The sequence below is a fragment of the Equus asinus genome, chromosome 20 (assembly GCF_041296235.1).
Source record: "Equus asinus isolate D_3611 breed Donkey chromosome 20, EquAss-T2T_v2, whole genome shotgun sequence".
Lineage (NCBI taxonomy): Eukaryota > Metazoa > Chordata > Mammalia > Perissodactyla > Equidae > Equus > Equus asinus.
Genome location: NC_091809.1, coordinates 59367304 through 59381338, shown reverse-complemented (window position 1 = coordinate 59381338; position 14035 = coordinate 59367304). Strand labels below are relative to the sequence as shown.

At 33.1% G+C, this 14035-nt stretch overlaps 1 protein-coding gene across 3 annotated transcripts in view; it reads left to right on the top strand.

The window, feature by feature from the left end:
• DYNC2H1 (dynein cytoplasmic 2 heavy chain 1) overlaps positions 1-14035 on the top strand; it is a 289645-nt gene that overhangs the window by 25964 nt on the left and 249646 nt on the right. For all 3 annotated transcript variants that reach the window (XM_070490370.1, XM_070490369.1, XM_070490368.1), the window contains exons 18-26: positions 1177-1304; positions 5242-5357; positions 6019-6146; positions 9153-9302; positions 10040-10245; positions 11156-11311; positions 11405-11519; positions 12102-12272; positions 13263-13645. In XM_070490370.1, coding sequence (XP_070346471.1) covers positions 1177-1304; positions 5242-5357; positions 6019-6146; positions 9153-9302; positions 10040-10245; positions 11156-11311; positions 11405-11519; positions 12102-12272; positions 13263-13645 — 1553 coding nt within the window. The remainder of the gene's footprint in view (positions 1-1176; positions 1305-5241; positions 5358-6018; positions 6147-9152; positions 9303-10039; positions 10246-11155; positions 11312-11404; positions 11520-12101; positions 12273-13262; positions 13646-14035) is intronic.

Sequence of the window (14035 nt, the reverse complement as noted above, 5' to 3'; positions counted from 1 at the left end):
TTCTTTTTTTTTGTTTTTTTGAGGAATGTTAGCCCTGAGCTAGCATCTACCACCAGTCTTCCTCTTTTTGCTGAAGAAGACTGGCCCTGAGCTCACATCCTTGCCTTTCCTCCTCTACTTTATATGTGGGACGCCTGCCACAGTGTAGCTTGGCAAGCGGTGCATATGTCCGCACCTGGGATCTGAACTGGCAAACCCCAGGCCGCTGAATTGGAGTGTGAGAACTTAACCACTGTGCCACCGGGCCAGCCCCAGCTAGTTCTTTTTTTCTGGTTGTTATGTCAACTTGGAATATGACGCTACTCTGTTGTGTCAATTTTAATTTCTCTCTGGAAAATAGAAACTTTTCTTCATTCGTCCTTTCCAATACATGGAAAGAAGCCTTCAAAGTTAATGAAATCAAGATGATTTAACTTTTTTTTTTTTTTTTTTTTGGTGAGGAAGATTGACACTGAGCTAACATCTGTTGCCAGTCTTCCTCTTTTTGCTTCAGGAAGATTGTTGCTGAACTACCACCTGTGGCAATCTTCCTCTATTTTGTCTGTGGGACACCGCCACAGCATGGCTTGATGAGTGATCTGTAGGTCTGTGCCTGGGATCCAAACCTGCAAACCCCAGGCTGCCAAAGCAGAGTGCATGAACTTAACCACTACGTCACTGGGCCGGCCCCTGATTTAACTTTTTACCTTTGTGTGTGGTACCAATTCTCTAAAGGAAAACCCTAATTGCATTCATTACTCATTTGTATCGATCCTGAGACATATGACTGAGAATTCAGCCAGTTTCTTAAATGATACTGCAATGCTTCTTCTGTATTTTAGATTTCTAGAATAAATTGAATCTGGATACTTTCAGATTTGTAGCCTATAGTAGTCTTGGCTTTGCAGAAGTAATTCTTTGTATACATCAAATTTGAGAAGAGAATCTGAAAAAAGGGTTTTTGTCTCTCTTCAAAAAAGTTTGATGGTCTCTGTATTTTTGTATATTAAATTGTTTTTTCCTGTTCATTCTTTAGGCTGTGCAGCAATAATTATATTTACATACTTAAATTTGAAGTTTACTTGAATACCTCACATTTGCTCCTTTTTATTGCTCTTAAAGGTTGAATCTTAATCTTTTAAATGTTAATTTATTAGTTCTATTTCTTTAATAATATGTTTTTCATTTGTTAAATAGGAATGGATTGTAATTGGGCAAGTTGATATGGAAGCTCTGGTGGAAAAACATCTTTCTACTGTACATGATTGGGAGAAAAATTTTAAAGCACTGAAAATAAAAGGGAAAGAAGTAGAACGCCTTCCAAGGTATTAGAAGTTAAAGTAGTCCTTGTATCTCATAATAGTTTTTGCCACAGGATAGTAGGGGTACTCTTCATTTAATGGTATTGAAGTCAGGTCATCTTACCTCCTCGAGAATTCAGCTAGGACTCTTATCATCAGAGTAGGTCGTTGCTGAGACCAAAAGAAATTTCTCTTCTGGAGGTTCTGCTGGCTGAGACCAAGTTGGATAGAACAGACTGGGGAAAGAGGCTTCTATCGAGATCTGGCATGTAGATCTGATATTTGATATGCATAGGCACAGTCTAACAATGGTAAGAATATACTGCTGAGAGCATACTAAAGGATATAAAGCTAGTGACATTTGACTGATTTTGTACTGCTCTGCTTCCGTTCAGAATGCCCTGGGAGGCACACAACATAGTGCTGCTTCTAGGTACTGCCTGAAATGTGAGGAGACCCTCTGAGAGGCATCTCATAACCCAGCTACTCGGGTATATCCCCCTCACTATCTGAAATTCATATCATTCGAACCACTTTTGAAATAAGCTCTATGAAAGGCCTTTTTAAATTGTGCATGCCACTTTTATTAATTCATTTGCTCATTCTTTCAATAATTATTTGGTGAGCACTTATAATATGCAAACCCTTGTCCTGTGGGAGTACAAAATGAAGAAGACAGAGTACCTGACATCAAGTTGCTTGCTCTCTGGTAGTGCAATACGACACGTGTACGTGATGATTAAGTCAGTACACACAGGGGTTAAGAGAGTAGGCTCTGGGGTTAGATGGCTCTTACCATCTGCTTGACTTTGACAATCGTTTAGACCCCGTGAACCTCAATTTCCTCAGCTTGAAAATAGTTAAAACTATAGTATTTATCTCATAGTGTTTTGTGGATTAAATGAGTAATTTGTATGTAAATTACTGGTACAGGGTAAGTTCTCAAAAAAATTCTTAATTGTTGTTATTAATACCAGATAGAATAGTCTTTATTTCATGTTAGAGATTGAACTAAGGGCTATGGAAATTTACAGGATGATGACATCCCACCCATTTGGGGCAAAATCAGGGAAAGCTTTGTTAAGGTAAAAATACTTGAACTAGGATTTTGACAGGTAGGCAGGAGAATTGGAGGTTAAAGCAGAGCTTCTCAGGAGAGAGATTTATGTGCTGAAAATAGGAAGTTGGTTAATTGAGAATTTGATTAGAGTTAATGTTTTGTTAGTGACTAGAGGAGATGTTCCTGGAAAAGAGTAGATAAGGTACAGATTTGGGAGAGTCTTAATTCTAAAATAGGGGATTTTGATTTTACTTGTGTTAGAATGGTTAGCTATTGAAGGCTTCTAAACAGAGGTGTGTCAGTACCAAAGCTCTACATTAGGAATGTTAATCTGGAAATAAATGAGTTGTGTGGTGGAAGAAAGAGATCCTGGAGGGAGAGAAGTTAGTATGTCACTTTCCCAGAGACCAGTAATAAGTAGTTGAATTAAATTGTTGGTACTCAAAATGGGGAGGAGGAAATATCATGAAGTATTAAGAGTCTTATTCTTGGAGAAAGATGAGGGATGAGGAATAGAGAAGAGACAAATGACCTGAGGGTTGGAGCTTAAATGATTAGGATAATGATAGCACCATTAATATTAGTTTGAAATAAGGAAAAGATAGTGCTTTTGTAATATTTCTCTATGAGATTTCTCTTCTCCTTTTGATGCTGTCTTTGATCCTGGTCTTGCCTGTCTTGTTTGACTTTATACTCTCACCTGACTGCTGAAGCCGTCTACTGCTGCCACTACTATTTATTTGTCCCTGACTGTAGACAGCTTTCCTACTCATGCTTCCCTGCCAAAGCTAAACCAAACAGAAAGAATGCCTGTCTCACATTCCACTTTCCATTTTGCTATTTCTTGCTAATAAATTAACATATATTTATCTAAGCTAATTAACACATACATACACACAGATGTTTATTTTGTGGGTACTTTTTGGAAATATACTGTAAGATTTGGAAAGGCATATTCTAATGATGTATTTCAGATACTGTTGTAAGGATGTAATTTTTGGTTAGGCTGCCTATGGCTATCCATTCTATCTATGGCTGAATGGAGCCTCCGTTGGTTGTTATCATTATTTTCCAGTGAAAGGTGAATGTTAGTCTTGTCCACAGGATTCTGTAGTCAGTGAGACATCTCTGCTGTAATCATATCACTTTATGTTAATTCATTAGCAAAACATGGTATAATGTAATTTTTTAGGTTTACCAAGTTATCTGTCTTCATGTATCAAATGTTAGAAATCTTGACAATTTATATGCCAGGATTTCAAAAATCATGTAACTTCATGTATGAGGCAAATTGGCTCTTAGGTGTTTTGGTGGTTAAGAACTGGGTTTAAACCTCTCCAATTAGTGAGTGATTGAGAATAAATTAAAATAGCCTTATTTAGGGCCAGCCCGGTGGTTAAGTTTGAACATTCTGCTTCTTGGTGGCCTGGAGTCCACTGGTTTGGATCCTGGGTGTGGACATGGCACTGCTTGGCAAAAGCCACGCTGTGGTAGGCATCCCATGTATAAAGTAGAGGAAGATGGGCACGGATGTTAGCTCAGGGCCAGACTTCCTCAGCAAAAAGAGGAGGATTGGCAGTAGTTAGCTCAGGGCTAATCTTCCTCAAAAAAAAGCCTTATTTATAGGAGAAATAAGAGAAAATTACATTTTTATAATAAAACTGAGTATTTAGCACATATAAATTGCTTTCTAAGAGTATCACCTGGCTCCATGCAGTAAAAAGGGCAAGTAGCTTTCTAAATAGTCTTTGTGACCAAAATTTCCAGACTTTTTTTTTTTTAACTTTGTATAATTTAAGATAAATACGAGATTTTCCTCAGATGAACAAGTCTGGTTCAACTTCTGTTTGCTTAGAACATTACAATTTTCACTTAAGGGTACTTTACAAAGAATTAGTGTTTTTAAAAATATACGCCTTTTTTTCTGATTATTAAAGTAGTATATTTGTTTTTTAAAATGTTTGAAAGTATAGAAAAGTACAATCACAATTGCTGTTAATATTTAATGTTTTGGACATATACTTACAAAATTTGCATTGGATTGTATCCTGTTTTTATTTAACACTATTTCATGTTATTACTTAGACCTCAAAAATGTGATTTTTAATTGTATGGATATAAAATAATTTATTTTGCCATTCCTGCATTTAGCTTGTTTCTAATTTTTCACTGTTATAATTAATGCTTTGGTGAAGATGCTCGTATATAAATCTTGGAGTCCAGCCTTAAAAAAATTAAGATAAATTCTAAAGGTGACGTTGTTAAGACAGAGGATATGCCTGTTTTAATACTATTTGGTATGTGTTGCTAAATTGCTCTTCATAAAAGTTGCATTATTTTATACTCTGACCAACAATTCTGAAAGTTCTCTGCCAACATAACTGAAGATATGAATTAACAATTCATTACATTTTTGTCAATTTGATAGGTATAAAATAGTATCTTATTGTTTTATTTTCTTAGTGCTTTAATAAGCTGTATTCACTTTCTATCTTTCTTTTCTTTCCTTTCTCATAGTTCTTTATACTTTGACTATAGGACAGTGCATTTATTTTATAAATATTTAAATAAGTATATTATATGCTGTGAAAAGTAAAGTTTGTAAATATTTTAAATATATTTATGTTGATACTTTAGTAATTCATAATGTGCTGCCATTTTTGAAACTAATACATTGGATGATTAAAAACTATTATTATAAGAAAATCATTGTTTAATGAAAAGCTTCATAATAGTGCATGTAAGGCACTTTTGCTAAATGAAATATAACTGTGCTTAGAGATTACAATAATACTTTTGAGTTACTTAAAATATATTACCCAAAATCATAATATTGGAATGAGACTCTTTTCCTCTAATTAGTCTTTTTCATGTCAAAATATGTCCATTGGCATTTTTCAGTGCTGTCAAGGTAGATTGTTTAAATATTAATTGTAACCCTGTGAAGACTGTGATTGATGATCTCATCCAGAAGTTATTTGATATGCTTGTTCTTTCTTTGAGGAAGTCCATCCAGGGTAAAGACACGTTTTATTTTTATTTTTACTTGATTTTATATATAAAGGCATGTGCTTTGATAGCTATGAAATATCAATCCCAATGATGATTAAAATCAAAACTGATCTAGAAAACGTTATGAAATAAAATGTACTTAAAGTGTTAATTTTAATAAAATAGGAAAGTCCATGTTCAACTCCTACGAGGTCTAAAAATTGAAGGCATTTTTATTATTTGCAGTCTGAGCTAGTATCAGTTTGTTGCATATGTTATTGAGAAAGATAGGTAATTCTGGTATAATGTATTTCTCCTTATTGCTTCAAACGACTACTGTTTTCCAAAATACCACACTGTTTCTTTTTCCCTTTAAACTGATATGTTGCAGCATATTATTTTAAAGACTGAAAAGTTCCGAATTTTGAGTAAAATTTACTGAGAATGAGTGCATTTTAACTTTAAATTCGAAGTTTTAGTACATCCTGAAACAACTAAACTTTCATGAGAAGAAATTTCTTTGCTTTTCCCACGTTTTGAAATTTTATTGCGTGAAAGCAAGTGATAATTTAGGATTTAACGTGTTTCATGTAGTGATTACTTCTAACACTCCTTGATTTAGAAATTATGTAATTATATATTTTTGGTGGTAATAATATTTCTTATATCTCAATGTTACCTATTCAGCTCATTTACATGAAATTGATACATTTGTCACTGAGGCTATGGAAGTCTTAACAGTTATACCCCAGTCTGTGGAAGAGATAGGTGATGCAAATTTGCAATACAGTAAGCTACAAGAACGGAAACCAGAGGTGAGAATCACAAAGTACAGTTATTTATTTATTTTTACTGTACTGGAGAAGTTTAAATTAGGTAATTTTGTGTGATTATTGAGAAGTATCATATAATTTCAATATTATAATAAAGCCCATATAATCTGATCCAATTGGTCAGCTAATGACTAGACTCTTGATGTTATGTTGATTTAATGAAACAGTAACAATAATGCTTATTATTGTTTTCAGGAGTATTTGCAGTCTGTTTTATGATGTGGTATATTAGAGTAAGACTAAACTTAAATAATTCATGCTGTTACTTCTGGAGTTTTAATTTTAGGAGGCTAAAATATGAAGTTAGAGCTGAAATAGAAATACACACACACACAGGCACACATTCACAAACACACACATATGATGGAGAAGCTAATAATTAGAGACAAAGATGAAAGAGTGGTAAAGTTTGGTAAAAACAGTATCCAGAAGGCTGGAGCATAGAATAAGCAAGCCAAAATTTTATAAAACATATAGTGGATGATTTTAGTTATGTTTAGAAGAAAGAGGAGAAATAATTCGAATCAGAATACGAACTTCTGTGTATCCCTACTATGTGATAGACTTAAAATTATTAAGAGAATTAAAAATGAGTGAAATGATGTACCTTCATGGTGGAAGGAATTACAGATTTTATATGGTAGGCTTGAAGGTATAAAGAGGGTTTAAAGACAAATAAAATAATAGATTTGTCTAGTAGAAAGAATCAACTAAAGAAGGAATGGCATTATGAGCTGTGGCAGTTAGCATTCATTTATTTGAAAGATATTTATAGATCACCTGATGTATTCTAGGCATTGTGCTAGGAGTTGGGGTTGCAGTGATGAACATGCTCTATTCTCATAGAATGTGCTTTTGTGTGTATGTGAGAGAGAAAGAGAGAGAGGGAGACAGAAAGAAGTGTAAGAGGCGCTAGAGAAGTGAGAGAATGAGCATGCTCAAATGTTACTTAGGATGCTACTTAGGGCAGCTGATCATGGGAGACCTCAGAGAATTGACATCTGAACTGAGACCTGAAAGATAAGGAGCCAACCATTCTGAGATTTGAGGGCAGATCATTCTAAGCAGAAGGAACAGCACATAGAAAGATCTTAAGTTAGAGTAGGAGCTTGGTATGTTCAAGGAAGAGATAGAAGTCAATGTCAAGAAAGTTATTAAGAAAACGATAGCATTCAAGGAAGAAAATGGTATGAGGTAAAAATTGGAGAAGTAGGCAAGGACCAGATTATGAAGGTATTTTTTAGGCAATCATAAGGAGTTTGGATTTTTTTCTAAGTGTAATATAAACTCCTTAGAGGGATTTGAGCAGGGGAGTGACACAATGTGGTTTACATTTTGAAGTAATACTCTCGCTGCTCTGTAGAGAATGGATTAGAGTGAGACAAAAGTAGCAGAGAGTCCATTTAGTAGGATATTGCAGTTGGTAGACAAGAGAGGATAGAAGCTTATACCATGTAGTAGCAGAGGAAATGAAGAGAACTGGAGAAACTGATATATTTTAAAGTTAGGACCAAGAAGATCTTCTGATGCATTAAGCAGAGGGGGGTTAGAGAATGAGAAATAAACATGTCTCCTAGGTTTTTGGCTTGAGCAGCTGGGATGGTGCTGTTTACTAGGTTGAGGATGACTATAAGAGGAAGGTGTTTGGAGATTGGAAGTGGTGGGGATTGAGATGTCAGGAGAAGTTGAATGAGAAATATGGAATTTATAGAGTAAAGGTAAAGATTAGAGATATAAATGTGGAAGTCATCTTTATATCTGTGATATTTAAAGCCATGAGATTGGACTAGACCATCTGGTTGATAGCAAACTGTAGAGGATATAGGACCGGGTATGAGCGTTCCAAAACTTAAGAGATCAAGCATAGGAGGAGACAGCAAGGGAAATTGAGAATGAAGTGGGAGGAAAGACATGAAGTGTATCATCACAAAAACTAAGAGAAGACAAATAGATGTTGTATGCTGGGAGCAACATGTGAGGCTGAAAGTGGCAAGAGATAGTATAAAGAGCTAGGTAGAATCTAGGTCATGTGAAAATCAAGTTGTTAGGCTTGATTTTCTGGATGCTGGGGAGTCATTGCTGGCTTTTAAGCAGCAAGATGTAGAATTGTGTTTTGATATGTCTGTCTGTTGGTTTGTGGATTTGAAGGAGTATGAAAGGAGGCAGGTAGACTAGGAAATTGTTATATTGTCTTTATAAATTAACCTAAGTTCCATTCTCATGTAGGAAATTAGAATCATACTCTATTTTTTCTCTTTTCTTACTAATTTTCCTAGTACAACATGGTTTCTTTGTCCATTGGTTTTTCTCTTTCTCGGATGGAACTGATCTTGCCCAGGGATTGCAAACTGTCATTGAGATATCTTTGAAATTCTTTTTTTGTCTATTATGTGTGCACAGTGATTTTTAAAAATCTTTCAATGGATTTTATGGCTTTGTTGAATAGTATAAGTTCAGGTATTAATTTATAGAACACTGTTGTTTTGCACTGCAAAGGCTTAGAAGTAAAAGGCTTAGAAGTAAGTCAAGCAGTTTAGCATCTGTTGACTTACACCCAGACTGTTTAACAGACTACTAATTCTACACAACTCAGTGAGTTTCAAGTAGAAACTGAATGCAGGGCTTGACTTGACTTCTTTAGTTGTCTGTTTCCTAAGTAGCTTTTTTCATGATTTTCCTTTCTGTATTAAGTAGGATAATTTAGTTAACTTATGCTCTTAGATAATCACTAATCTTAGTTCTTTTAGAAGCCTCTGTATCATTTTCTTATGTATGGAACATTTATAAAAGGAACTTTACTTTGAACAGCTAGAATATTGTCTTTATGGATTTATGGTTTCATTCAGTCTCATATTACCACTTTTATTATCCCTTTTTAACTTCTGATGTTAGAGTGCTTTAGTTGAGTTTGTATATAATAAGTAAGCATTAGAAACTTTATATCTAGGAATTTAACAAATTATTCACATTATTTTTTTTAACCTTTAGATTTTGCCCTTATTTCAAGAAGCTGAAGATAAAAATAGACTTTTTCGAACTGTGGCAGGTGGAGGTTTAGAAACAATAAGTAATCTGAAAGCTAAGTGGGATAAATTTGAGTTGATGATGGAAAGTCACCAACTTATGATTAAAGATCAGGTAAGAACCTTTTAGTCATTTTGTTAAAATGGAAACTTAATTTTTTTCTCACTTAAGATTTCTTGCTTAGCTTTATTCCATTATAGCTCAGGTTTATGAGAATTTTATATTGCTAATGAAATTTACCTCCTTCAGTACTTCTCTATAGTAAAACACCTTATATAATGATGATCAATTCACATAGTTTATCTTCACTTCCTGCCATTCAAGAATGTGTGGAACATTATTTTCAGTGTTTCTTATGAATGAATTTGTTTCCCGACTATGTGTGGTGTCTTTTAAGGGTACAACCTGGAAGTTGCATATATCTGTTGCACTCAGATCCCATTGACCATTAACCAGAACTTAGTCCCATGGCCTTTAGCTGGATGGGAGACTGGGAAGTGCCCTCCTCCTTGACATTAAGCAACTGTGTCCTCAGGTAGAACAACTGGCAGCCATGCAACAGTCATATTTTCTTTTTGCATCAACTTTGTTGATAGTTGTAGTGGTTGCTGTTAACCACATGAATGACTTCTTAATGATGGTGTTTGTGGATTATCTCTTGTAAATTTATGGTCTAATTTTATGTTTTTGAATTATTTTATTGCTCTTGAAATCAGTAATTAAAAACAATCTTTTGAAATGTTGGTATTGATATTTCTTCACTTTTAAATAGAAAATGTTGGAAATAAAAATGTGAAAATAAAGTGGGATTTTACTCTGAATTAAGTTGTATAAACTCTATTGATTTATAGATTGAAGTGATGAAAGGAAATGTGAAATCACGTCTTCAGATTTATTATCAAGAATTGGAAAAATTTAAAGCTCGTTGGGACCAACTAAAGCCTGGTGATGATGTTATTGAAACTGGCCAGCAAAATACCCTTGATAAAAGTGCAAAGTCAATAAAAGAGAAAAAAATTGAGTTTGATGATCTTGAAGTCATAAGAAAAAAGCTGGTGTATGTTTTTTCTTTAAAACCGATAGTGTACATTTTGAAAAAAACAGTTTTGTGTCTGTGTATTATTAGTAATTTTCTAATATCTGTTATCTTAATATCTTTCCTTATAAACTTAACGTTTTTAAAATACAAATAATAAGTCTCATGCTACTGCTTCCTTAAGAGTTGTGGTTAGATTATATAAAGATATTAAGAGAAAAGCAAATTTCTGGTTAGTCCTAGAGATAGAATAGAAAATTACGTTTAATGAAAAATTAAATTAGGGAATTGGAATACTTGCTTTTTGTGATCTCATTGTATTTAAAAATGGAATATATAAAATTAATGGAAAATTACTTTCAAAGCCTCTGAGAAAAAAATGAACCTAGCAAAATAATAAAAAGGTTTCAAAAAAATTTGTTGTTTTATGTTATAATAATATAAAGTATTAAATGTGAACAGTGTTTTAGGTTTTGTCTATTTAGGTAAAGTGTATCAATAAAATAATTGCTTGCATAGGTGAGTGAAGGTTTTAGTACCACACTTTTTAAATCGTGTTGCACCAGTTAGATGAAGGATATCTTATATTCTAGAAGTTAACTCTTTCAGCTAAGAATATTATCTTCTCGGATTAATCCATAATTTATAAAATTCTGAATATATATGTTATGTGATATATATTGTTTACATAAAATATATTTATATATTACCAACTCCACTTAGACTCCTTTGTAAAAAATGCATATTAATGAATTTAAAAGAACCCATACCTAAGTAAAATTATCATGTAAAGTAGGCATAGTACCTACTATGTACCTCCGCTATCAAATACACATGCACACACACACACACAATGCAATTAAATAACATTGATATTTCCCAGTCTTTCTTTTTTTAGAATCTAATAATATTTCACTGTTTTCTTCTATAGTGATGATTGCCATCATTTTGGGCTAGAAGAGCCCAACTTCTCTTTGGCATATAGCATCCATAAAGATATTGAGAGTTGTGCACAAATTTGGGCTCTTTATGAAGAGTTTCAGCAAGGATTTCAGGAAATGGCCAATGAAGATTGGATTACTTTTAGGTCTGATTCATTAACAATATTTGGGTTCTTATAGTTTGGTAGTGTTTTTTGGGATGTCAGTTTTATTTAAGGTGTGTTTCTGGTATTTTGCAGGACTAAGACATATCTGTTTGAGGAATTTTTGATGAATTGGCATGACAGATTAAGGAAGATTGAAGAACATTCAGTAATGACAGTAAAATTACAGTTAGAAGTTGACAAATATAAAGTAAGATAGTTTTACTTATTCTACTGTTTAAAAATGTTGTTTGCAGCTTTCATATATCTTTTTATCATGTGGTAACTGAACTGTAATTTTAGTTTATGTATTTTTTAATGATTTCATTACATGAAAAAAATAGGAAGTATAGAATGAACCAAGAAATTATTGGTATTTTTTACTACTAATTCAAAAGAAGTTTGAAAAGAAAAAGTTTGAAAAGAAGCAATTTATGGTTAAAGTTATAAATTGGAGTGTTTATACATCCAATTTAGGATGTGGGTCATTTAGCATATTTAGGATGTAGGTCGTATCCTAAAATCATAAAAATAGAAATATTTTAGGTCATCTTTTAAAATATGGTAGCTAGAAAGGGAAATTTGCATGTATCCGCAGCGATGTTTAATAAAAAGTTTTATAGAATTCTGTTTAAGAATTTAATTTCAAAATTGTCTAATAAGATAATGGAGTAATTACAATTAGCTATATTAATTAAAATTTTTACTTTATCATAATAGTAAATAATAATTTGCATTTTGCTAATATATGTATATGTGTGTACAAATGTCTTTTTTCCTTCCTTTTTAACAGATCACAATTCCTGTCTTGAAATATGTGAGAGGGGAGCATCTATCTCCAGATCACTGGCTTGACCTTTTTCGTCTGCTTGGCCTTCCTAGGGGGACTAGTCTAGAGAAATTATTGTTTGGTGATCTGCTTAGAGTAGCTGATACCATTGTTGCCAAAGCTTCAGACCTTAAAGTAAGTATCACTTTTATAAGTATCTCATAAATCTGACCTTTGTTAACACATGATTTTGCTTCATATTTTATTTAAATGAAATGGCAGGTTAAATTATTTTCTTCCCTTAAAATAGTGACAATATTCTGTTATTCCATTATTCTTTCATTGATAATACATCTGAATCTGTATGGTTGTATTGAAACAATATAAACCCCTTCCTTGAGAGAGAAAAAACATGAAATAAAAATAGATGTCTGTCTTTATGAAAGGAGTCAGCTTTAATCAGAAAGCAAACAAATACAAATCATTTTACCTAAAATACATTAAAATTATGGGGTATATTATAAATAGAAGCTAAAGTATAGAAAAATCCAGAGAGCTAAACCAAGAACCAATTTGCTAATCAGGTTTAGAAAAGGTCTCAGGTAAAAGTAAAACTTGCACGATTCTATCATAAGTGGCAGGCTTGCTGTGTTGTGTTCTGCCTATCAATGTGAAAATAAAAGCACTCCTGGTGTCACATTGTTCTATTTCCTGTCTAGTATGTATACTTTTGTGTTTGTTGATAATCCTGAAGCATATTTAGATAATCATAAGGTTATAAAGCATGACTGCTGTAGGAGATAACTCTGGATGATTGTTAATCACTTTAGATGTATCAGAACTTACAATTAGGTTACAGTAAAATTTCTGAGGTCTGCAAAATTTTAAATAAGCCAGACTATTTTTGTGTTTTGTGATGGATGCTTGAATTTTTAGAAGTAAAAAGTGTAAGGTAAAACTTTGTGTATACTTTGGCCGTGTGAACCTGCGTACTTCGTATCTGATGTCTCTCAATACATTAACCAGTAATTATCTTGGATTGTGTGTAAAATATACCCACTTACTTTTTTTCTTTTGGCTTTGTGGTGAAAAGCCAAATAAAAATATACTTTCTTATAAAGTAGATATCTTATAATTTATATGATAATGTTGAAATAATAAATATGGATATTTTGTTTTAAATAGGATTTAAATAGTCGGGCACAAGGTGAAGTTACAATCAGAGAAGCTTTACGTGAACTTGATCTTTGGGGAGTTGGAGCAGTATTTACATTGATTGATTATGAAGACAGCCAAAGTCGAACTATCAAGCTGATTAAAGACTGGAAAGATATTGTAAATCAAGTTGGAGATAATAGATGCCTTCTTCAATCCTTAAAGGATTCTCCTTATTATAAAGGATTTGAAGACAAAGTGTCAATTTGGGAAAGAAAACTTGCAGAGTTAGATGAGTACCTACAGAATTTAAACCACATTCAGAGAAAGTGGGTCTATTTGGAACCCATTTTTGGCCGTGGAGCATTGCCAAAAGAACAGACACGCTTTAACAGAGTTGATGAAGATTTTAGGTCAGGAGAACTATATAAGACATATACACTTATGGCAATTTTTTGTTTATATTGTGAGATGTCTAATACAAGTTAATTATTTTTAATTATTTATTTTTAGTATTGTCTGTGTCTTCAACTTCTTTCTCTACTGGATCCTTCTGAGAAGCTATTTTCTCTCATTCAGCCATTTACTTCCTGAACCATTTTGGTCTCGTTTCTGTCTTCACCTATACCTATTGTATAATAGTAATAATTATATTACTAATATATCCCTAATGTTTCCTAAAGTTACCAGTTACTTTTCTGGTGTAAATTCAGTGGGCATTTTTCATTCCTCATTTTACTTTATCTATGACTAGTATTTAAGAGTTGAACATTTCTTCTTTCTTGGAAAGTCTCTTCCCTTGG